We start from the raw sequence: 26,912 nt of genomic DNA, 5'->3' as shown, positions 1-26,912 counted from the left end.
GGGGCGCTACTGGGTGTAGGAGATAAGATATGCTCCTTCAACACTTTCAGCGGACCCCTTGGGGTATGTCCAAACACAAGGTCAGCAGGGCTAAACCCTAAGGACTCTTGTATCGTTTCCCTAATAACAAATAGGACAAAGGGCACCCCCTCATCCCAATCGTTACTGGTATCCATACAATACTTGCGTAGCATTGCCTTCAGCGTCTGATGCCAGCGTTCGAGAGCCCCTTGACTCTCTGGATGATACGGACTTGAGACCTGATGGGAAATACACAATGTCTTTAACACATTTGAAAACAGCTTTGACATGAAGTTGGATCCCTGATCAGTTTGGATTACTTTAGGGAGTCCAAACGTAGAGAAGAACTTCACCAGTGCCTTCACCACAGTCTTAGCCGTAATAGTACGGAGAGGAATAGCCTCTGGGTATCGAGTAGCACTGCACATTATTGTTAATAGGAACTGGTTACCTGACCTGGTTTTCGGCAATGGCCCTACACAATCAACTATCACTCTTTCAAACGGTTCCCCCACCACAGGAATCGGGTAGAGCGGTGCTCTAGGAACTGTTTGATTCGCTTTCCCAGTGAGTTGACATACGTGACATGTTTTACAAAATTGGACCACGTCAGACTTCAAACCTGGCCAGAAAAAAATGACGAAGGACCCGGTTATAAGTCTTTGTGATCCCCAAATGTCCAGACCACGCCTGGTCATGGGCGAGTGACAGCACCTGCTGTCGGAACGGTGTAGGAACAACCACTTGACACACTTCACTCCAGTCATTAACGGTGTCATGAGCTGCCCATTTACGCATCAAAACTCCTGCTTCCATAAAGTAGGCAGTCTCTCTAGTTTTAGCTTCTTCAATGGAAATTACCGAAGCAAAACACTTGCGAAGACTGGTGTCTCCTTTTTGACATTCAATCACCTTCTCAGGGGTGACAGACAAAAGAATGTCATGTAATTGGGGTGCGATTTCGCAGTCCCCTTCCTTAGTTTTTACAGGAGTAAAAACTGTCGGACTTGCAGAAGGAATAATCGGTGCATTGTCTTCTACTTCAACATTCTCAAAAATGGAACTAGCCAAATCCACCACATCTCCAAGCTTGCGAGATTGTGCCCTCGTTAAGACACAAGCAGGAAAAACATGTGGAAATGCTTGAACCAATTTCTCATCTGCAATTTTGATTTCTGGGTTGTCTACTACCTCTAACACAGGAGTAACGTTACCACCAGCAATATCATTCCCTAATAGCAATGTGACTCCTTTTACTGGCAGTGTAGACACTACACCAACACGGAAACGTCCTGATACCAAGTCTGACACTAAGTGGACCCAGTGTAATGATACAGGTACTGTTTTTGTCTCTATCCCCTGTAATATAACATGCGAGCCACAATACGTTTCAGGAGACCAGGGTAAAGCATCAGTAATAATTACTGACTGCGCCGCCCCGGTGTCTCGTAAGATTTTAATTGGCTTTTGATCAGCTTGTTCTCCAGTTAAGGAAACACAACCGGCAGAAATAAACGGATAAACAGGATCCGATTTCTCAAATGCTGAATCAATACCTCGGACCAACGGACGAGCCAAAGACTTGACTAAACCCAAACTTTTCATTTTTGGGGAAGGTGACTGGGACTGTTTCGGTTTATTTTTCAAAACTGGGCAGTCCGCAATCACGTGACCCTTTGGTGACAGTAAAAACATTCACGGATTTCATGAAAAGGCTTGTCAGAGGAAAAGCGACCTGAATGAGGAACTGATGACGTAATCAGTCTACCTTCAAAACGAGGTGCACCAAAGACAGTCTTGTGTGTCAAAGCGTACTCATCTGCCAACACTGCTGCCTGGGCCAATGTTACCACTTTCTGTTCATTTAAATGAACTACAATTCTATCAGGGAGGTTGCTTTTAAAATCCTCCAACAGCATCAACTCCCGAATATCAGTAAAGGTGTTAGCTTTGCTGGCTGAACATCATCGATTAAACAGAGACTCTTTGTCCCTAGCAAACTCAACAAAAGTACTTTGAGAGGGTTTCTTGTGGTTCCTGAAGCGCTGTCTATAAGCTTCAGGCACCAACTCATAAGCCCGCAACACGGTAGTTTTAACTGTATCATAGTGTAAACTGTCTTCCAGAAAGAGAGCAGCTACTACTTCCTGGGCTTTCCCAGACAATTTACATTGCAACAGGAGAGGCCAAACCTCGAGTGGCCAATGCAGCGCAGCGGCCACACGCTCAAACGCAGAGAAATAGGAATCAACTTCCGACTCTCGGAATGGTGGGACTAAAGCTATATTTTTACTTACATCAAAGTGGGCTTGATGATGAGCAGCTTTTGGAGTCGTACCGGAGCCAGCATCTAGCTCTAGCTGTCGGATCCTCACCTCCTTGTCGGCTTCTATTTTCCTAATTTCAAGATCAAAATGCATTTGTCTCTCTTTATCTTTTTGCTCCATTTCTAACCGGGCCAGCCTCACCTTTAGCCTAGCGGTCCCGTCTGAACGACCTGAAGCAGAAGATAAAGGATCGAATCGAGGCAATGTAAAGGGGGTACGAGCAACCCCTTCCTCCGCCCTGTCCTCCGACTTGGCATCAGAAGGTCTACCCGTCTCCTCTCCTTGCAATGAGAGAATTCTTTCTCTCACTAAACCCTCCCTGACTAGCACCAAAAGCTCAGACTTTAGGGCTTTCTCAGGGATAACAAATCCATAATGGTCAGCTATAGCTATAAGGTCTACTTTTCGAAACCTCACCAAACAATCAATAGAGGGCGCTTCAATGAACTTGGAGATGGCTGAGGCAGCCATCTTGTACACAACAATGTACTGAAAACACAAACTAAACAAGTCATCCAAACTCACAACCTACCATCACACCTCAATCACTAACCACAGAGAGCTTAGTGCAGCAGGGTCCGGTGGGTTTAATGGAATCCCGGATGAGCCCCCATTATGTTACGCACGCCTCTGAGAAGAGGGAACGCAACTCCCTGCTATAACTCAACTCTCTGAAGTGCAAGAGGTATGGACTGTAGGTGCGAGCAAGGATGACACAAAAGCAGATTTGACCATTTACTTGGATTTATTTTCTTACACGGTAATATGGGGAAAAGGGGCTGGACAGAACCAAAGCAAAGAAAGTAAATATCAAAGTTCCCCCTCTCCTATCTAACCTGCCTACCCACTTAACCTGTTTGGCGTGCAAGCCCGACCTCGGACCGAAAATGACACCCCTGCAGGGCGCGAAATTCAAAATCTATTTTTTAAAAATATTTAACTTTTACACATTAACAAGTCCAATACAGCATTTGAAAGATAAACATCTTGTCAATCCAGCCAACATGTCCGATTTTTTAAATGTTTTACAGAGAAAACACCACATATATTTATGTTAGCTCACCACCAAATACAAAAGTGGACAGACACGTATGAATTATGATTATGAAGTATGAATTATGATTGAAGTAGCATGCACAACCAACCGAAATAAACTAAAACCAACCTAAAGAGCCCAGAAAAAACGACCTCAGATGACAGTCATATAACATGTTACACAATAAATCTATGTTTTGTTCATAAAAAGTGCATATTTTAGCTATAAATCAGTTTTACATTGATGCTACCCAAAAATGCTAATACATAGCTTGAGTCTGAATCCAGCCGGGAGTAGCCAGAGAAAATACATACACCAACGTCGGCTACTAATTACACCTCATAAAACATTTCAGAAAAACATATGGTGGATAACTAATGAAAGACAGATATCGTGTGAATAAAGCCAACATTTCCGATTTTTGAAGTGTTTTACAGCGAAAACACAATATATCGTTATATTAGCTAACATCATAAGCTAGCATAAGGCAGCATTGATTCTAGTCAAGCGCTAGCCTAGCACAGTTAGCAGAGTTAGCATTCAACAGTTCGACATATATATGAAAAAGCATCCCAAATTGGGTCTTATCTTTCTTGGTACTCCATCAGAATGTTGTAACGGGGTCCAATGTCCAGTAGAGTCTTTAGTTGGGTTCCAGAACGAATTATTTCCCTCTTTGGTTAGCTAGCACGATAGCATTGCTGCGCTAGAAAGCATTTCTTCAAAAAATTCTTCCGTCGTTTCACATCTAAAGTCCAGAATAAATTGCAATAATATAATTAAAGTATATTGAAAAAACATACTTTAGGATGATTTTGTGACATGTATCAAATAATATCGTAGTCAGGCATCATATTCAACGTTATCTACCTTGTTCCAGAAGCCGAGACCAAATTATCCTTCGCGCCCGGATTTTTTTTTTAACTGCGCAGGTCTCACAAGAAGTTGTGTTATTCAGTCCAGGGACGAGATATTCGACTCCTTTCAATTCTCACTTCCGCATTACAGTCTGAAGAACGCCTGTGACGTGTCTCTATTGTCCCAAGTCAAATGGCCTTTTATAGAGAAGGTCTTAAAGAGACACATCGCATTTTGGAAAACCCAATTCGGCTGGGAAAATGGCTGTAAAAATATTTCTGTTCGACTTAGAGAAACAATTCAAACCTTTTTAGAAACTACAGACTGTTATCTATCCAACAGTAGTAAATATATGCATATTGGAAAATAAAAAGTTTCTTAGGAGGCCGTTTGAAAATGTGCACACATTTTCCAGTTTTTTCAATATTCAGCGTGCAGCCATAACAGGTTAACTTACCTAACTTAGCACCGTCTGGTGCCCTAACCAAAATACAGGGGGTGGTCCGCCCAGGTCTTACCTAGTGTGCCTAGACAGTAAATATACTACGGGTATATGTATGCCCGCGGGCCTCTTGCCTAAGCACTCCCAAAGTGCCTTCTCCTTCCCCCCTGGGAACAAATGAAACAGAGTAATTATTAATGATTTCACAAACACAGGACATAGAAAAACTGCTACCAACAACAACAGTACATACCACACTTTCTGATACACAACCAACACTATATCACAATCTAATTTTTCTCTCAATCTCCAAATCTCTACTCCTTATCTCATCTCCTCTCTCTCTCTCTCTCTCCTGGGCAGAACACTGGCTTTTATCTTCAGGTGGCAATGGTGATTAGAGTCAGCTGCTTCTTGACGAGGGGGCGGGGTCAGCTCCAATCATCAATTAGCCTGGGGTTGACCAATCAGCTGGTTGGGGAGTACTTCAGGAAGTCATCTCCTGAAACACACACTCAAATACAAAACAGAACACAGAAATTGGGGAACGTAACAAGAAACAGTTGCCATAGCAGTTGCCATACCAGGCGGTGATGCAACCGGTCAGGATGCTCTCGATGGTGCAGCTGTAGATCTTTTTGAGGATCTGGGGACCCATGACAAATCTTTTCAGTCTCCTGTGGGGGAAATGGTGTCGTGCCTTGTTCACAACTGTCTTGGTGTGTTGGGACCATGATAGTTTGTTTGTGATGTGGACACCAAGGAACTTGAAACTCTCGACCCGCTCTACTACAGCCCCATCGATGTTAATGGGGGCCTGTTTGGCCCTCCTTTTCTTGTAGTCCACGATCAGCTCCTTAGTCTTGCTCACATTGAGGGATAGGTTGTTGTCCTGGCACCACACTGCCAGGTCTCTGACCTCCTCCCTATAGAATGTCTCATTGTCTGTGAATAGGCCTACCACTGTTGTGTTGTCAGTAAACTTAATGATGGTGTTGGAGTCGTTCTTGGCCATGTAGTCGTGGGTGAACAGGGAGTACAGGAGGGGACTAAGCACGCACCTCTGAGGGACCCCAGTGTTAAGGATCAGCGCGGCAGATGTGTTGTTGCTTCTCCTTACCACCTGGGGGCAGCCAGTCAGGAAGTCCAGGATCTAGTAGAGGGAAGTGTTTAGTCCCAGGGTCCTTACCTTAGTGATGAGCTTTGTGGGCACTATGGTGTTGAACGCTGAGCTGTAGTCAACGAACAGCATTCTCACATAGGTATTCCTTTTTCCAGATGGGAAAGGGCAGTGTGGAGTGCGAATGAGATTGTGTCATCTGTGGTCTTTTGGGACGGTATGCGAATTGAATAGGTGTAGGGTTTCCAGGATGATGGTGTTGATGTGAGTCATGACCAGCCTTTCAAAGCACTTCATTGCTACTGATGTGAGTGCCATGGGGCGGTAGTCATTTAGGCAGGTTACCTTCACTATCTTGGAAACAGGGACTATGGTGGTCTGCTTGAAACATGTAGGTATAACAGACTCGGTCAGTGAGAGGTTGAAAATGTCAGTGAAGACACTTGCCAGTTGGTTCGCGCGCATTCTGAGTACACGTCCTGGTATTCCGTCTGGCCCCCGTTCTTGTGAATGTTGACCTGTTTAAAGGTCTTGCTCACAGCGGCTACGGAGAGCGTGATCACACAGTTGTCCAGAACAGCTGGTGCTCTCATGCATGCTTCAGTGTTGCTTGCCTTGAGGCGAACATAAAAGGCATTTAGCTCGTCTCATAGGCTCGTGTCACTGGGCAGCTCGAGGCTGGGTTTCCCTTTGAAGTCCAGAATAGTTTGCAAGCACTGCCACATCCGACGAGCATCAGAGCCGGTGTAGTAGGATTCAATCTTAGTCCTGTACTGATGGTTTGTCTGAGGGCATTGAGCGAGTCACTGGTACTTCCTGCTTTAGTTTAGTTTTTGCTTGTAAGCAGGAATCAGGAAAATAGAATTATGGTCAGATTTGCCAAATGGAGGGCGAGGGAGAGCTTTGTATGCGTCTCTGTGTGTGGAGTAAATTTGGTCTAGAGTTTTTTTCCCTCTGGTTGCACGTGACATGCTGGTAAAAATTAGGTAAAAGGTATGTAAGTTTTACTGCATTAAAGTCCCCGGCCACAAGGAGCGGCGATTCTGGGTGAGCATTCTCTTGTTTGTTTATGGCATTATACAGCTCGTTGAGTGCCGTCTTAGTGCCAGCATCGGTTTGTGGTGATAAATAGACGGCTACGAATAATATACATGAAAACTCTCTTGGTAGATAGTGTGGTCTACAGCTTACCATGAGGTACTCTTCCTCAGACGAGCAATACCTTTAGACTTCTTTAATATTAGACATTGCGCACCAGCTGTTATTTACAAATAGACACACACCGCCACCCCTCTTCTAACCAGACATAGCTGTTCTGTCCTTCCGATGCATGGACAACCCAGCCAGCTCTATATTATCCATGTCGTCGTTCAGCCACGACTTGTGAAACATAAGATATTACAGTTTTGAATGTCCCGTTGGAAGGATAATCGCAAACGGAGTGATTGCATTTTGGCCAATAGAACGCATGGTAGAGGCGGGATACCCACTCTCCGACGAATTCTCACAAGGCACCCCGATCTCCGTCACCTGTATTTTCGTCTTTCCTTCACGCGAATGACGGGGAGTAGGGCCTGGTCTCGGGGAAGCAGTATATCCTTCGCATCGAACTCATTAAAGAAAATATCTTTATCCAGTTCGAGGTGAGTAGTCGCTGTTCTGATATCCAGAAACTCTTTTCAGTCATAAGAGACGGTAGCAGCAGCATTATGTACAAAATAAGTTACAAACAATGAGAAAAAATGAACAAAATAGCACCGTTGGTTAGGAGCCCGTAACGGCAGCCATCCCCTCCGGCACCATTATCCAAAGGTAGTCAACATAATTTCCCGGCCATAAATGTTTGCTCTTAAACCCACTGGAAGCCATTTCACAGTAAGGGCTCTTTTCAATCTGTATATGTTACAGATTGTGCAATATACATTTAAAGGTAATTTAAGATTGAGCCAACATATTCAGGATTTACCGTAAATGTAGTCTCCACTAACGCAGGAACATTGCCTTTAAATTTAAATCACTCTGAACTTCCATAATATGGATTGAATAGAAACTAACATCACAAAGCCAAAATGATACTTATGCTTTCTTGAGGTAACAATAACACAGTTCCATTTTTTCTCCCATAAGGAGATTGCAATTGAAAACATGCATCTTCCCATATTGCTCCTCAAAGCAGCCAGAAACAGTTTATCTGTGAAATACAGATATGAGAGATGATTGGCATAATACAGAGGCCCAGAATAGATTAACCATGACGATGACCAGCATCCCGGAGTCACCTCTTCACTGTTGAAGTTGAGACTGCTGTTTTGCGGGTACTATTTAATGAAGCTGCCAGTTGAGAACTTGTGAGGGGTCTGTTTCTCAAACTAGACACTCATGTACTTGTCCTCTTGCTCAGTTGTGCACCGGGGCCTCCCACTCCTCTTTCTATTCTGGTTAGAGACAGTTTGTGCTGTTCTGTGAAGGGAGAAGTACACAGCGGTGTACGAGATTGTCAGTTTCTTGACAATTTCTCGCATGGAATAGCCTTCATTTCTCAGAACAAGAATAGACTGATGAGTTTCAGAATAAAGTTATTTGTTTCTGGCCATTTTGAGCCTGTAATTGAACCCACAAATGCTGATTCTACAGATACTCAACTAGTCTAAAGGCCAGTTTTATTGCTTCTTTAATCAGTACAACAGTTTTCAGCTGTGCTAACATAATTTTTCTAATGATCAATTAGCTTTTAAAATTATAAACTTGGATTAGCTAACACAACGTGCCATTGGAACACAGGAGTGATGGTTGCTGATAATGGGCCTCTGTACGCCTATGTAGATATTCCATAAAAAATCTGCCGTTTTCAGCTACAATAGTCATTTTCAACATTAACAATGTCTACACTCTATTTCTGATCAAAGTGATGTTATTTTAAATGGACAAAAAATGTGCTTTTTCAAAAACAAGGACATTTCTAAGTGACCCCAAACGTTTGAACGGTAGTGTAGTTTACTTAATAAAAACCGATAAAAAATGTATTGTCATTTCGCTTCAGTTGTAGCCATGGCTACTGCGCACTCACTACTTTAACTCAGATGCCAACCTATGTCAGTGAATGATGAAGCCTTTAAGAGAGAAATTGAGTTATTCCGACTAAGTAGTGAGGCTGCCTTCATCGTAAAAATCTCATAATGTGGTTGTTATCGGCTGTGTGTGCATGGCAGGCAACTGTCTCGTGAGCTCTAAGCGGCAGCCAAAAGGGAGCAGTTGCTATGGCTACTCACATGCAGAGATGATATCTGCAGAGCTGATTTCTGAGTGTAAAAATTAGCACGGGATGGAATAGGAGTGTTTTTTATTGGGCGGGACAGGAAAGTTTTGCAGTTATAAAACTGTTGCAGGATCAAGACGGTACGGTAAAAAAATTGACAGGACAAGAAGGGACAGGAATGGATTTTCCCTCCTGTGCCAACCTCAACCATACTGTACTGAGACATTGGATTTTCCCTCCTGTGCCAACCTCAACCATACTGTACTGAGACATTGGATTTTCACTCCTGTGCCAACCTCAACCATACTGTACTGAGACATTGGATTTTCACTCCTGTGCCAACCTCAACCATACTGTACTGAGACATTGGATTTTCCCTCCTGTGCCAACCTCAACCATACTGTACTGAGACATTGGATTTTCCCTCCTGTGCCAACCTCAACCATACTGTACTGAGACATTGGATTTTCACTCCTGTGCCAACCTCAACCATACTGTACTGAGACATTGGATTTTCACTCCTGTGCCAACCTCAACCATACTGTACTGAGACATTGGATTTTCCCTCCTGTGCCAACCTCAACCATACTGTACTGAGACATTGGATTTTCCCTCCTGTGCCAACCTCAACCATACTGTACTGAGACATTGGATTTTCACTCCTGTGCCAACCTTAACCATACTGTACTGAGACATTGGATTTTCACTCCTGTGCCAACCTCAACCATACTGTACTGAGACATTGGATTTTCACTCCTGTGCCAACCTCAACCATACTGTACTGAGACATTGGATTTTCACTCCTGTGCCAACCTCCATACTGTACTGAGACATTGGATTTTCACTCCTGTGCCAACCTCAACCATACTGTACTGAGACATTGGATTTTCACTCCTGTGCCAACCTCAACCATACTGTACTGAGACATTGGATTTTCCCTCCTGTGCCAACCTCAACCATACTGTACTGAGACATTGGATTTTCACTCCTGTGCCAACCTCAACCATACTGTACTGAGACATTGGATTTTCACTCCTGTGCCAACCTCAACCATACTGTACTGAGACATTGGATTTTCACTCCTGTGCCAACCTCAACCATACTGTACTGAGACATTGGATTTTCCCTCCTGTGCCAACCTCAACCATACTGTACTGAGACATTGGATTTTCACTCCTGTGCCAACCTCAACCATACTGTACTGAGACATTGGATTTTCACTCCTGTGCCAACCTCAACCATACTGTACTGAGACATTGGATTTTCCCTCCTGTGCCAACCTCAACCATACTGTACTGAGACATTGGATTTTCCTTCCTGTGCCAACCTCAACCATACTGTACTGAGACATTGGATTTTCACTCCTGTGCCAACCTCAACCATACTGTACTGAGACATTGGATTTTCCCTCCTGTGCCAACCTCAACCATACTGTACTGAGACATTGGATTTTCCCTCCTGTGCCAACCTCAACCATACTGTACTGAGACATTGCAGGTGTTATGATGAGAATGGTTGGGAAAAGGGGTGGGGGTTATATTGTATCGACTGTAAGTAAGTATTTTATACATTTGCATGCAATACTGTATTATATCTGTACACTGCACTGTAGGTGATTACATGAGAATGGTGTCACAAGGTGGAAAGGAGAGACCCTTAGATTGATTGACAGGAGGTAAGTTAAAAATATATGCCTTGGGCACTCATGTGATAACGGTGTGTATGTGTGTTACATTATAGCGAGGATGTCCTCCCTACCCTCTGTGCTGATCTCTCGACAACGGACAAGGTCACTCTTGTTGCCCACGAGGATGATGGGAGTGTGGGGCAGTGACTCCCTGAGGATGAGGCGGAGCTGTGCAGTGCGCTGGAAACTCCTCCTGTCAGTCACCGAGAACACCAGGACAACCACCTCACACTGCAGCGTGGACAGGTCCTGCATCACACACACGCACACACACACACACACACACACACACACACACACACACACACACACACACACACACACACACACACACACACACACACACACACACACACACACACACACACACACACACACACACACACACACACACACACACACACACACATTAATGACACTGATACACACTTGTTCTCTTCTCAACAACCTACATTATGTTTATATAAATATATTTAGCATTTTTTATGTTTTGTTGGATAGCGTAGAGACTGAGAGAAAGAAAGGTAAAGAGTGGGCTGGATTCAAACCCACACAAACATGTATATTGACCACCACACCACCCAGGCTACAACCTACCTTGTTGTAATGCATGTAACATAATGAACGCATATATCAGAGGGAGGATTTAAGATGATTACCCAGCTCTGAAATTCTGAATTTGAATCATTGTACATCAGTACTATTGTGCCAGTTCTTATCCCTCACCACCTGGCATAACGCTTATTTTAATCCTACTTTAGGTTCTCTGCTGAATGGACTCGCAGGGGCTTTGTCCTAAATCCAACACAACACATTGTGCCCTTGTGAACTTCCTGCTTCAGTTTGAGACTTCTGACCCTTTTAGTGGTGGCCACTCCCCACTGAAGCACTGGGCTTAAATGATGTCTCCCTCCATCTAGTCCTGGCCTGTGTAGTAAACTGTGGCTCTGGAGGACAGGCCTCTCTGATTCACTCACTCAGGCACACAGAAGGAGAAGAGCTGCCAGCCCCCTTTCTTAACCCACCATTGCCAGCCCTGTCTGACTGTGTCTGTTTCAGTCTGTGTGCCCTACATCCACATGGATCTGAACGTAAATTTCAACCCTCTGGAGAGCATCCACCTGAAAATTTCCCAGCTCCTACAAGCCAAAGAGGATTGTACCCCGCAGCAGGGAATCCATGGTCTCCGGAACCCACTCCATCTCTCTCTGGAGGAGGGAGGGGAGTTAGCGGCGCGGAAGTGAGCCTGGCCACCTGTCACCGTCAGGGCTTGGTGCAGGGGGAGGAGAGGGGAGGGATAAGAGACGAGAGGAGTGGAGGGGGATGAGAGGAGGGAGGAGATGGGGTAGTGGAGTGGGACTAGCAGGCTTTGTGGAGCAGGGAGAGACAGCCACTAATCTTTGTAAGCAGCCAAGAGAAACACGGCCACATCGGAGAAGGATGGGCGGTGTCATGACAGAGAGCTCTCCAGGGTAACTGTGACAAAATAAAAGGGCTTTCCATCAGTGGGATGCTTGATAACTCAGCACTGTGTTTGTCTTCTAGTCAGTAAGCTCCTCTCTGTTCTGTTCCACTCAGACCATCTGTCATGGTATACTACCCTCCACACACACACACACACATTTATTTAGAGCTTGCATACGTGTACTACACTCTCACATGCAATGCACATACACACACACTCAAAGTGAGCTTGTGAGAGTCCGGTAACTTGTCACTTAGCATATGTCCCCATATAATCACCAAAGAAAGAGTACTGATGCACCAGGGCCTCCTGAGTAAAAGCCATAAACAGAAACAACTGAAACCTGATGTTTTCACCATGAATCTCATTCAGGATAATGTGTAAATGCAATGCAGGAAAACGGTGAATATACATGACATTAGACATCATTTTGTCAAATATGTTTTGAAGTTAAGTATATATATATATATATATATATATATATATTATTTTTTTTACAAAGAAAGCTGAATGATTTCCAATGCATTTCTAGACATACAGTTGACTTGAATGCTTAGACTCTCTGATGAAAGATTCCAAAAGAAAATACAATTCATTCTCTTACTGTATATTATTCTCTCCAAGACAGTCTGCATTCTCCTCCTGTGGTCCATTGTTCTTATTTTAAATGTGTGTTGTTCTGTTCTTGTCTATTAGTGTTCTGTATGATGTAATGGTTCATGTTTCATGTGGACCCCAGGAAGAGTAGCTGCTTCTTCTGCAATAGCTGAATGAACTACCAAATACTGTGTCCCATGTTAAACTCTGAACTCTGTAAAAAACACTCAAATCTATTTGTTCTAGATACTGACCGCTCTATGCAGACACACACAACACTGCTCTACATATAAACTCATCAAAAAAAGAAACGTCCCTTTTTCAGGACCCTGTCTTTCAAAAATAATTAGTAAAAATCCAAATAACTTTACAGATCTTCATTGTAAAGGGTTTAAACACTGTTTCGCAAGAATTAATGAACATGCACCTGTGGAACGGTCGTTAAGACACTAACAGCTTGCAGATGGTAGGCAATTGAGGTCACAGTTATGAAAACTTAGGACACTAATGAGGTCTTACTACTGACTCTGGAAAAACACCAAATGAAAGATGCCCAGGGTCCCTGCGCATCTGCGTGAACGTGCCTTAGGCATGCTGCAAGGAGGCATGAGGACTGCAGATGTGGCCAGGGAAATAAATTGCAATGTTCGTACTGTGAGACGCCTAAGACAGCCATACAGGGAGAATGGATGGACAGCTGATCGCCCTCGCAGTGGCAGACCACGTGTAACAACATCTGCACAGGATCGGTACATCCGAACATCACACCTGCAGGACAGGTACAGGATGGCAACAACAACTGCCCGAGTTACACCAGGAACGCACAATCCCTCCATCAGTGCTCAGACTGTCCGCAATAGGCTGAGAGAGGCTGGACTGAGGGCTTGTAGGCCTGTTGTAAGGCAGGTCCTCACAGACATTACCGGCAACAACGTCGCCAATGGGCACAAACCCACCGTCGCTGGACCAGACAGGACTGGCAAAAAGTGCTCTTCACTGACGAGTTGCGGTTTTGTCTCACCAGGGGTGATGGTCAGATTCGCGTTTATCGTCGAAGGAATGAGCGTTACACCGAAGTGCTTCCAAGGTTTTCTACCATAAATGTTGCACTTTACAGTTGTCAAATAATTATAGACACTTGCAGCAGACAGTGTATTTCGATAGGCTTGCCGGTGCAGTAATGAATGGCTCTACACTGAGATCCATTTGCTCACAGCTGGCTCAGACCTCCAGCATCGAAAAAGCCTGGTGGTGCAGACAGGTGTGGTCAGCCTGTTAATAGAGAGAGGAAGTGCTAGAGAACCAACTCACAACCATCAAAACACATCCCATTGGCCCTGAAAGATGGTGTCTGATTGTCTGCATGAGTGATCTACACGGAAGATGGCAAATAGTACAGTAGAGGACATCCAGGTCCCGGCCAAGCATGTGCCGGCTATTTTAGGAAGCTGTATGACTTATTTAAGCCTGACGTCAAGACTCCCAGTCCCAGGGCTAGCTGAAGAGAAGCTCGGAGCGCCGCTGATGGTGTAGATTCTCTGAGCGCTATGTGTGTGTGTGTGTGTGTGTGTGTGTGTGTGTGTGTGTGTGTGTGTGTGTGTGTGTGTGTGTGTGTGTGTGTGTGTGTGTGTGTGTGTGTGTGTGTGTGTGTGTGTGTGTGTACTCTGTGAAATGCTCTGTGATGATGTGGCTGTATGGCTGCTGATGGTGTAGGACTCGGTTGCTTTGACATGGAAGAAGAAGGTACAACTAGCAGCAGGTGTGAATCAGCTGGGAACCAAGGAACCACTCTAAAATCACAATCTAGTTATTATAAATGTTTTCTTATCCTACAAAATACTCCAAATAATTGGTTGGGTTATGATGAGGCACATGCAGCTACAGTAAAACCAGTGGTTCCCACCGACTCTGCAAGCCAGAAGCTTTGTAGCCCACTGCTTCTACAACTACATGATGTAATCCATGTTGGGGATTTGTTCAGTCCACTGGTCACCATGGTAACCTGGGGAGGGTGGAACACAGATGGAATAGGGGCCTAGCTAGAGTTAGGCAAAATCCTCTGGGGCCAGTGCACACTGCACGCATGCTACGCATACAAGTACGCACACACACCCACAATTCGTTGCAGTGCTGCTGCTGTCAGGGTCAACGTGGCATCAGCAGTGAAAGAAGGGTGTTGGTGAGTGTGTTTGAATGACTGTGTGTGTGTATGTGTGTGTGTGTGTGTGTATGTATGTGTGTGTGTGTTGTGGCGAGCAGGAGCTGTTCCAGTCTGCTCTCTCTCCTTCTGCTCTCTACTCTCTCTCCTTACTGCTGCTGGGCTTTAGCCGCTCCAAACCCCACTGGCCTGCTCATGTTGTCATGGCGTAACACCTGCACTTGTATAAACATGCAGAGAATAACACATGTAATTGACTTTCAGAGAGATTTAACTACACTAAGAAAGGGTCAGTTCTGAGTAAGAAAGGAAGCACACGAACGAGAGGGGCAAGAGAGAAGGAGAGAGAGAGGAGATGGATTTTAAGATGAAAACGGCATTGTTGGTTAAGGGCTTGTAGGTAAGCATTTCACTGTAACGTCTACACCTGTTGTATTTGGCGCATGTGACAAATACAATTTGATTAGATTTTTTGTAGAAAGGAGGTAAATCAGGGAAAAGATGGAGGGAGGAGAAATGGACAGCTTTACTGAAAAAAACAGGACCACAGAGATAAAAAGAGGTGAAAGAAAGCTTGAAAGTTGATTCCCTTCTAGAGAAATGCCTTAAAATGGAGTTCCCCTGAGCACGACGACACTACCGATGTAAAAAAAATATATATACACTGCTCAAGAAAATAAAGGGAACACTAAATAACACATCCAAGATTTGAACGAATGAAATATTCTTATTAAATACTTTTTTCTTTACATAGTTGAATGTGCTGACAACAAAATCACACAAAAATTATCAATGGAAATCAAATTTATCAACCCATGGAGGTCTGGATTTGGAGTCACACTCAAAATTAAAGTGGAAAACCACAGTACAAGCTGATCCAACTTTGATGTAATGTCCTTAAAAGTCAAAATGAGGCTCAGTAGTGTGTGTGGCCTCCACGTGCCTGTATGACCTCCCTACAACGCCTGGGCATGCTCCTGATGAGGTGGCGGATGGTCTCCTGAGGGATCTCCTCCCAGACCTGGACTAAAGCATCCGCCAACTCCTGGACAGTCTGTGGTGCAACGTGGCGTTGGTGGATGGAGCGAGACATGATGTCCCAGATGTGCTCAATTGGATTCAGGTCTGGGGAACGGGCGGGCCAGTCCATAGCATCAATGCCTTCCTCTTGCAGGAACTGCTGACACACTCCAGCCACATGAGGTCTAGCATTGTCTTGCATTAGGAGGAACCCAGGGCCAACCGCACCAGCATATGGTCTCACAAGGGGTCTGAGGATCTCATCTCGGTACTTAATGGCAGTCAGGCTACCTCTGGCGAGCACATGGAGGGCTGTGCGGCCCCCCAAAGAAATGCCACCCCACACCATGACTGACCCACCGCCAAACCGGTCATGCTGGAGGATGTTGCAGGCAGCAGAACGTTCTCCACGGCGTCTCCAGACTCTGTTACGTCTGTCACATGTGCTCTGTGTGAACCTGCTTTCATCTGTGAAGAGCACAGGGCGCCAGTGGCGAATTTGCCAATCTTGGTGTTCTCTGGCAAATGCCAAACGTCCTGCACGGTGTTGGACTGTAAGCACAACTCCCACCTGTGGACGTCGGGCCCTCATACCACCCTCATGGAGTCTGTTTCTGACCGTTTGAGCAGACACATGCACATTTGTGGCCAGCTGGAGGTCATTTTGCAGGGCTCTGGCAGTGCTCCAGAGTCATGCAAAATTAGGAGGGCTCTGGGTTGGTGCCCTCCTACGGCCTCCTCCACATCTCCTGATGTACTGGCCTGTCTCCTGGTAGCGCCTCCATGCTCTGGACACTACGCTGACAGACACAGCAAACCTTCTTGCCACAGCTCGCATTGATGTGCCATCCTGGATGAGCTGCACTAACTGAGCCACTTGTGTGGGTTGTAGACTCCGTCTCATGCTACCACTAGAGTGAGAGCACCGCCAGCATTCAAAAGTGACCAAAACATCAACCAGGAAGCATAGGAACTGAGAAGTGGTCTGTGGTCACCACCTGCAGAACCACTCCTTTATTGGGGGTGTCTTGCTAATTGCCTATAATTTCCACCTGTTGTCTATTCCATTTGCACAACAGCATGTGAAATGTATTGTCAATCAGTGTTGCTTCCTAAGTGGACAGTTTGATTTCACAGAAGTGTGATTGACTTGGAGTTACATTGTGTTGTTTAAGTGTTCCCTTTATTTTTTTGAGCAGTGTATTTTTTTTAACGTTACAGCCTTATTCTAAAATGGATTAAATTGTGTTTCCCCCCGTCATCAATCTACACACAATACCCCACAATGACAAAGCAAAAACAGGTTTTTAGATATTTCTGCAAATTGCTTGGCACACCTGTTTGTGGGGAGTTTCTCCCATTCTTCACTGCAGATCCTCTCAAGCTCTGTCAGGTTGGATGGGGAGTGTCACTGCACAGCTATTTTCAAGTCTCTCCAGAGACGTTCGATTGGGTTCAATTCCGGGCTCTGGCTGGGCCACTCAAGGACATTCAGAGACTTGTCCCGAAGCCACTCCTGCATTGTCTTGGCTGTGTGCTTAGGGTTGTTGTTCTGTTGGAAGGTTAGGTCCTGAGCACTCTGGAGCAAGTTTTCATCAAAGATCTCTCTGTACTTTGCTCTGTTCATCTTTCCCTCAATCCTGAATAGACTCCCAGTTCCTGCCACTGAAAAACATCCCCACAGTATGATGCTGCCACCACAATGCTTCACCATAGGGATGGTGCCAGGTTTCCTCCAGGCGTGATGCTTGGCATTCAGGCCAGAGTTCCATCTTGATTTCATCAGACCAGAGAATCTTGTTTCTCATGGTCTGAGAGTCCTTTAGGTGCCTTTTGGCAACTCCAAGTGGGCTGTCATGTGCCTTTTACTGAGGAGTGGCTTCCGTCTGGCCACTCTACCATAAAGGCCTGATTGGTGGAGTGCTGCAGAGATGGTTGTCCTTCTGGAAGTGTATCCTATCTCCACAGAGGAACTCTGGACCTCTGTCAGAGTGACCATCAGGTTCTTGATCACCTCCCTTAACCAAAGCCCTTTTCCCCCGATTGCTCAGTTCGGTCGGGCGGCCAGCTCTAGGAAGAGTCTTGGTGGTTTCAAACTTCTTCCATTTAAGAATGATGGAGGCCACTGTGTTCTTTGAGACTTTCAATGCTGCAGACATTTTTTGGTATCCTTCTCCAGATCTGTGCCTCGACTTAATCCTGTCTCAGAGCTCTACGGACAATTCCTTCGACCTCATGGCTCGGTTTTTGTGAAAACTGAAGAGGAGACTCCGGGATGCTGGTCTTCTAGGCAGAGTTCCTCTGTCCAGTGTGTGTTATTTTTCCCATCTTAATCTTTTCATTTTATTGGCCAGTCGGAGATATGGCTTTTTTTTTGCAACTCTGCCTAGAAGGCCAGTATCCCGGAGTCGCCTCTTCACTGTTGATGTTGAGACTGCTGTTTTGCGGGTACTATTTAATGAAGCTGCCAGTTGAGGACTTGTGAGGCGTCTGTTTCTCAAACTAGACACTCATGTACTTGTCCTCTTGCTCAGTTGTGCACCGGGGCCTCCCACGCCTCTTTCTATTCTGGTTAGAGACAGTTTGTGCTGTTCTGTGAAGGGAGAAGTACACAGCGGTGTACGAGATCTTCAGTTTCTTGGCAATTTCTTGCATGGAATAGCCTTCATTTCTCAGAACAAGAATAGACTGATGAGTTTCAGAAGAAAGTTATTTGTTTCTGGACATTTTGAGCCTGTAATCGAACCCACAAATGCTGATACTCCAGATACTCAACTAGTCTAAAGAAGGCCAGTTTTATTGCTTCTTTAATCAGTACAACAGTTTTCAGCTGTGCTAACATAATTGCAAAAGGGTTTTCTTATTGTCAGAGCTACTAGGAGTACTGGGTGGATGGAGTCAAGCGCAGAGAGCAGGTTTAAGGAACGTGGATTTATTTTCCAATGCACAGGGAAAACGATCATGCCCTAAAACACACGGGCGCATGAAAAGATGAGTCCAAAAACACCGGACTAAACTGTTCCGAGAAAATAACAAAATCCACTTCACAATCCAACACCAACATAACAGAAAACAAGCCCGCACAACAGCCAGCGGGCTACCTAACCTTATATAGCCTACCCACCAAACTAAACTCAAAACAGGTGCACCCAATCAGCCCAAACTAACAGAAACAAAAAGAAAAGAATCGATGGCAGCTAGTAGGCCGGTGACGACGACCGCCGAGCGCCGCCCGAACAGGAAGAGGCACCATCCTCGGCGGGATTCGTGACACTTATGATCAATTAGCCTTTTAAAATAATAAACTTAGATTAGCTAACACAACGTACCATTGGAACACAGGAGTGATGGTTGCTGATAATGGGCCTCTGTGCGCCTATGTAGATATTCCGTTTTAAAAAATCAGCCGTTTCCAGTTACAATAGTCATTTACAACATTAACAATGTCTACTCTGTATTTCTGATTAATTTGATGTTATTTTAATGGACAAAAAATTATATTTTCTTTCAAAAACAACGAAATATCTAAGTGACCCCAAACTTTGGAACAGTAGTGTACATTTGCTAAAATTTGTCATTATGGGGTATTGTGTGTAGATGGATGAGGAAAAACAGTAATTTAATTAATTTTAGAATAAGGCTGTAATGTAACAAATTGTGGAAAAAGTCAAGGGGTCTGAATACTTTCTGAAGGCACTGTGCTGTATCTACCTCAATTACCTCATACCCCTAAACATTGGCTCGTTACTGGTACCCCGTGCATAGCCATGTTACCGTTACTCATTATGTATTTATTACACCCGTTATTATTTTTCTATTATTTCTCTTTTTTCTCTCTCTGCATTGTTGGGAAGGGTCCGAAAGTAAGCATTTGACTGTCCGTCTACACCCGTTTTTGTCATGAAGCATGTCACAAACACTTTTCTTTTATTTGATGGAGGATCTTAATTTAAACCAGTTTGTTACAGCAGGAAAATCGTTCTGCAACAGGAAATGGGAATTATTATGTGGATTATAATTCATGGACATTTTTGTATGGGTTGACACATTTTTCGTAAGGGAAAATCAAGTCTGACATTTCATAGTGAAAATGACAAAAACTTTTCTAGCCTTTTTATACCTCAAATACACTACACGTTTTAAATGTCCTGTATTTTAGGAAAGTTGTCCTGCAACAGGATGATAAAATTAAGATCCACATCTGTAGGTTTAAATAATTCACACTTAGTAAACTAGGGAGTACTCCTGGACATCTGGTATAAAGTCCATGTGTACACACTACAGCATTGAGTGTACCATCATCATAGAAGGCTATTACCTGGTTAATATTAGACTATTACCAAGTGTACTTTATCATAATGAAATCCTCAGTGCCCCACACACGCACACGCACACACAGTATTAACACAGATCAGCCTTAGTACAGCTGTGTTTCTCTAGCTTCTTTAGAACTCAAATATTTGAATACGACAAAACAATTTTTCTGTCTGATATTTGGAGGGTGGTAATGCCGATTCATGTCTTTATTACATATTTAAATAATTATCCTGAATGCGTACAGTCCTCTCTCTTCTGTCAGAATTTGGAAGGGATTTTGAATGGGCTTTGAAAGCAATTTCAAGTTTTCTAAGTGAGGGAAATAAAAAGGGCTAGTAAATGATTGGCTGCCACTGCCTCAGGGTGGCGACACACACACACACACACACACACACACACACACACACACACACACACACACACACACACACACACACACACACACACACACACACACACACACACACACACACACACACACACACACACACACACACACACACACACACACACACACACACACACACAACATCGCCTTAGACCAGCTGTGCTCCTCTAGCCTCTTTATAACTCAAATATTTGAATAGAACAAAACAATCTCATTCTAAGACCATTTAACACCCCTTTCAAATTCTGCCAGAAAAGAGAGGACTGAACGCATTCAGGTTATTTATCAAAACATGTAATGAAGCAAATCATCTGCATTACCACCCACCAAATATCTGTACTCTGGAGTAAATCATCTGCATTACCACCCACCAAATATCTGTACTCTGGAGTAAATCATCTGCATTACCACCCACCAAATATCTGTACTCTGGAGTAAATCATCTGCATTACCACCCACCAAATATCTGTACTCTGGAGCAAATCATCTGCATTACCACCCACCAAATATCTGTACTCTGGAGCAAATCACATGAATGTGAAAGCAATTTCAAGTTATCGAAGTAAGAGCTAAAAAAGGCTAAAAGGCAAATAATCTGTGACTGCCACTGTCTCCGGGTGGCTTATCTATTCAAAATGTAGCGGCATGAACAGGAATGCAATCAGTGTCATAAAGGCAAAGTGAAATAGATTCAGAGAGAAAGAGAGAGAGACCAAGACAAGACAGAGAGTACAGAGAGAAGTAGATGAACATATAGACAGCAGTAGAATGACAGTGTAGAGCAGTGGTGTCAAACTCATTTCATGAAGGGCTGATTTTTGTTGGTTTTTGTTATTTCCATTCAATTTGGGTCCAATTAAGGCCTAGACAACCAGGTGAGGGGAGTTTGTAACTAATCAGTGACCTTAGTTGATCAATCAAGTACAAGGGAGGAATGAAATCCCGCAGACACTTGTCCCTCCGTGGAATGAGTTTTGACACCTGTGGTGTAGAGAATGCCTTAAATACCTGTTTCCAGTTGTCATAAATGATCACTGAACTCTCCTCATCGTCAACGGACACTGTGCGCTCGTAGCCTTCTCCTGTAACCAAACATGACACATGAACATACACAACAATGCTTCCACATAAAGTGATACACAAACACATGATAACACACACTCATAAATGGTTTGAGGTGGATATGCAAGAAAACATTCAGCCTATTGATTAAAGTTAACTGAGGCCCATGTCTGGTATTACACAATGATAGGCTGAGGAGTTGGAAGCACATACAGATATGGGACAAGGTTATGGTAGCCTACAGTACGGTGGCCCACATAGAGCATTAAGGTTCCAGAAATAGCTATGTTGCAAATACCTTGACTCTCCAGGATTCTAGGAACCATAATGAATACTTTGTGGTCTGACTCTTCATGACATGTCTCTGGCAGCACCTCTTACAGAGCAGTGTGCCCATCACTCTGCTGGAGCATTGATTGGTTGAGTGCCCAAGCCTGCTGTTATTATCACCCTGACCTTTCAGACAGCCTAGTGACACAGAGTGCTTTTTTGGTTTATCTTGTAATTTCTTTGCCTTTAGAGTGCACTCAGAAAATGGGAAAAGTAACTCTCAACCTCCTGAATCAGAATGATGTTGGTCTTTTGTGGTGGCTGACATAATGGGATTGACATAAAGTAGATACCACGTGCACACTTCACACACACTACAATCCCCACACACAAATATAGACACACATTGAAGAACTTTACCACAGGCTGTTTCAGAGTCCACCGACAGAGATCTGTCTGACAGTCCAGCCAGGGACAGAGCCAGCGATGATTTTCCAACCCCATTCTGCCCAAGTAGTACGATCCTTATAGCACTCCCATGATACCCCTCCGCCGCCTGACCAAATGATTCATCCTGGCAAACAGTGTCACTGATTGGCAGTGTGGATGGTTTGTCAATCCCTGGTATCCAATCACGGTCCTCTGATACGGCCTCCTCCCGCTTCAGCTGGTGCTTGATTGGTAGAGGTGTGCTTCCTCTTCTCAGAGGGGGAGCGGTGGTAAGAAACATACTGTACTGAGAGAGACAAAAAGTAGGTCGTGAGTACACGCCCCAAAGGACATGACCCTTATGAGCATGGAGCTGAGTGAATGTTAATGCAGGAGAAGAAGAGTTACATTTGACACAAATAGTTGACACAATAGGCCTACTACTATGGAAGCAAATGCTGCGTTTAAACACTAATCGGTCTTCTGACCAATCAGATCAGCTCCACGGCTTTCGTGGAGTGAAATGTAACGATGCTTCGTGGGGAGCGGTTGTTGATGTGTTCAGAGGGTCCCTGGTTCAAGCCCAGGTTGGGGCGAGAACATTGATGGAAGCAAGACTGTTACAATGGGACTCTGGGATGCATTAGCAGAAAATAGGTCCAGAACATAAATGTCCATGAGCCCTCCTCCTGCATGTCACACACAAAAGCAGATAGACATGTCTACAGTAAGCTATGGGCTCTATGCAAGCAAAACGTAAACACATACACCTACGTATAGGCCTCCCTAAACCTTTGTGTGTGTGTGCATATGCAAACACGCACAACACATACATACAGTATCGAGACTTCAGTGTTCTCTGGTTTAAACAACAACCAAAGCCATCAGTTTGTGCTTCTGGGAGCATTCAGCGTGTGTACTGCAGCAGATCAGTCAGATGACCTCCATCTATAGGCTCTATGCAAGCAAAACGTAAACACATACACCTACGTATAGGCCTACCTAAACCTTTGTGTGTGTACAGCAATTCATCTAGCTGGAGCACTCACCCTGGGAGCCAGCAAACAGCCAGCACAGAGCCAGGAGCAGGTGTGCCTGTGGCTGAGCTCCACTCAGTGACACACAGGGATAGAGTGTATTGCTGGACTCAGGCACAGTACCAATAAGAATAATTGAAAGGGTGTAATTAATTAATCATGGTCTTTGTTGTCAAGGAGATGCAGGAGAGCAATAAAGAAAGAGACAGAGAAGGATCGACTGACAGGTGAGAAACTAGGGCAAACCGTAACACAGACAACATTGGGCAATAACAAAATACTACAGTACAATACTGTAGGCCTACAGGTAATGCTTTGTTGCTATACTTCTGTTTGCTCATGTTATTACCACTATAGAACATAAATTGCTCTGGCTGCTAGGCTACTGTTGGTGGTGTTGCCACTATAGTGGAATTATTAGACCCGCTATTATTTCGCCCACTGATGATCACATTTTAGTTTAGAATTTAACATGTCGAGTAATTATACTGTAAAAACATCATAATAATGATCCTAATTTATTATAGAAGAGAGATTAGCCTGCTTATGAAACAAATACTAATTGATGTGTCAGCACCTTTCGGGAGATGACAGACAACGCGGATCGAGAGTGTGAGTTGTGCGCGTAAACATAGTGACAGCTTTGTCGGCGTGCACGTGCTACTAGAATTCCACATATCGCGAAGCTCCCAAGCCAGCTCCGTAGTCTTTCTGCTAAAGACGTTGTGTAGCATACAGCGCACCGGTATGTAGCTTAAAGATGCAATTTGTTATAGTCTACTGAACTCAAAGAAAACGTTTGGCACATAAAAACAGTGAGGTCAGTGCTGACATTTTTGTGTCACCTTACCTGGTCAGTCATCGTGTTCAATTCTTCCTCTATTTTCCACAAATAAAGTCCCTAACTGCGACCACAATCCATGTCAAGTCATTTGCGCTCGGGAAGTATGGATGAGAGAGAACAAAATAACCGCACCAAATATCAATTAACATTGCGAAACCATTCTCCGGCTGGTAATTCCTCCCGAAGCCCCTTGGTCTTGATGTGTAGGTATTGATGGAAGATGAGTGCAGAGCATATGAATAGGTAGCCTGGTCTACACCTGCGCCTGGGAGTGTTATGAATAAGCGGCCCTTCTTGTGCACAGAAAAAAACGTTAGCACGCCCCCTTCTCATCCCCTCCTCTTGTCCCAACGCCCAAGACTGCCCTTAGTGTATACCTGAGCTACACAGCTCATCTCTCCCACTCTCTTTCTCTCACGCTCTCTTTCAATTCAATTAAATTCAAGGACTTTATTGGCATGGGAAACATATGTTAACATTGCCAAAACAGTGAAGTAGATAATAAACAAAAGTGAACTAAACAATAAAAATGAACGTTAAACATTACGGTCACGGAAGTTGAAAAATAATAAAGACATTTTAAATGTCATATGTCTATATGCAGTGTTGTAATGATGTGCAAATAGTAAAAGTAAAAAAGGGAAAATAAATAAACAGAAATATGTGTTGTATTTACAATGGTGTTCATTCTTCACTGGTTGCCCTTTTCTTGTGGCAACAGGTTACACACACTGTGGTATTTCACCCAGTAGATAAAGTTGATCAATTCGAATTCTTTGTGTATCTATATAATCTGAGGGAAATATGTGTTTCTAATATGGTCATACATTTGGCAGGAGGTTAAAAAGTGCAGCTCAGGTTCCACCTCATTTTGTGGGCAGTGTGCACATAGCCTGTCTTCTCTTGAGAGCCAGATCTGCCTACGGTGGCCTTTCTCAATAGCAAGGCTATGCTCACTGAGTCTACATAGTAAAAGCTTTCCTTAAGTTTCGGTCAGTCACAGTGTTTGTGAACAGAGCCCCAGGACCACCTTGCTTAGGGGACTCTTCTCCAGGTTCATCTCTCTGTAGGTGATGGCTCTGTTATGGAAGGTTTGGGAATTGCTTCCTTTAAGTTGGTTGTAGAATTTAACGTCTCTTTTCTGGATTTCGATAATTAGCGGGTATCGGCCTAATTCTGATCTGCGTGCATTATTCGGTGTTTTACGTTGTACACAGAGGATATTTTTGCAGAATTCTGCATGCAGAGTCTCAATTTGATGTTTGCCCCATTTTGTGAATTCTTGGTTGGTGAGCGGACCCCAGACCTCACAACCATAAAGAGCAATGGGTTCTATAACTGATTCAAGTATTTTTAGCCAGATCCTAATTGGTATGTCAAATTTTATGTTCCTTTTTATGGCATAGAAGGCCCTTCTTGCCTTGTCTTTCAGATCGTTGACAACTTTGTGGAAGCTACCTGTGGTGATGATGTTTAGGCCGATGTATGTATAGTGTTTTGTGTGCTCTAGGGCTACGGTGTCTAGATGGAATTTGTATTTGTGGTCCTGGCGACTGGACCTTTTTTGGACAGGCATTTCCTCTGGGAGCTAACATGAGTCTGCAGGTCTCAGCCAAGGTTAGTTTACTCATCACATGAACAACTGTTTACTGAACCACCTCCAACACACTCACTACACCCCAGGGACAATTAACAAGAGCCCCAGTTACTCCCTGTGGTTCATTGTTACACACTTATGGGTCTGATAAAGCAATCTCCTGTGTCTGTCTATCGCTTTGTCTGTCTGGGCCCAAACCTCAGTAGCAGTGGCAGCTAGAGCGGGGCAGCATGTTATGGTTCAGAGTGAGACTGATGCAGCCTGAATGGGGACTGAACGAGGACTGAAATATAACAAAACCATTTGAAATAGAAACATTGGATTTTCTGCAGTTTTAAAAAAAATGTTTATTAATTACGAAATTATGAAAAATATAAATAACATTCCACCCATGAGGCCACTAGAGGGTGATTTGGTCATTTGACTGCAGGAAGTGCTGAAGTCTCATCAGTACATCAGAGCGAGCATTGTGTATGTGTGTGCGTGTGAATCACAGTGCAGGCAGATCACTGAGATAACTGCACTCATTAACAGCAAGCTCAGCCTGACAAAACTTGCTTCCTGCTCCTCATGTTAATAGGTTGATTGATTAATTTAATAACAATAGTGTGCAGGATCTTTCCGGCTGAAATAGGTTAGAGGGGTCAAGTGGCAAATAGGACAGATTTCTGTTTTTGTGCGTTTTCAGACTAGTCATTGAACATTTGGAAGTAAGTGTTCCATGTCATTGCGTTGTTAGATTACACTGGGTTTTGAACATGCTCTCTCAAACTGAATTTGAGTGCAACTGAAACACACAAACACACGCACACACATACGCGCTCAGCCTGATGCTAAACAACTGATTATATAATCAATCTCGGGCTCAAGTGATTCCCACCATGCCAATGAATTTTAAATACCACTTTTGCTGTCTCTAAATATGAATTACCTCGCATTCAAATCCAATTAGCCTACTTTAGAGAGTCTGCTTGTCAAACC

General features: G+C 44.0%; 1 protein-coding gene across 1 annotated transcript in view; it reads right to left on the bottom strand.

The window, feature by feature from the left end:
• LOC129813880 (GTP-binding protein REM 2-like) overlaps nt 1–24,648 on the bottom strand; it is a 45,108-nt gene extending 20,460 nt beyond the window's left edge. The window contains exons 1-4 of the mRNA XM_055866474.1: nt 24,341–24,648; nt 22,445–22,760; nt 21,701–21,774; nt 10,819–10,996 (exon numbers count right to left, since the gene is read on the bottom strand). Of these exons, the coding sequence (XP_055722449.1) occupies nt 10,819–10,996; nt 21,701–21,774; nt 22,445–22,760; nt 24,341–24,352 (580 nt within the window). The 5' untranslated portion in view covers nt 24,353–24,648. The remainder of the gene's footprint in view (nt 1–10,818; nt 10,997–21,700; nt 21,775–22,444; nt 22,761–24,340) is intronic.
• Nucleotides 24,649–26,912: the final 2,264 nt, after the last annotated feature.

This window comes from Salvelinus fontinalis, chromosome 17 (genome assembly GCF_029448725.1).
Source record: "Salvelinus fontinalis isolate EN_2023a chromosome 17, ASM2944872v1, whole genome shotgun sequence".
NCBI classification, from domain to species: Eukaryota; Metazoa; Chordata; class Actinopteri; order Salmoniformes; family Salmonidae; genus Salvelinus; species Salvelinus fontinalis.
The sequence above is the reverse complement of the archived record's forward strand: the minus strand, read 5'-3'. Positions and strand labels throughout refer to the sequence as shown.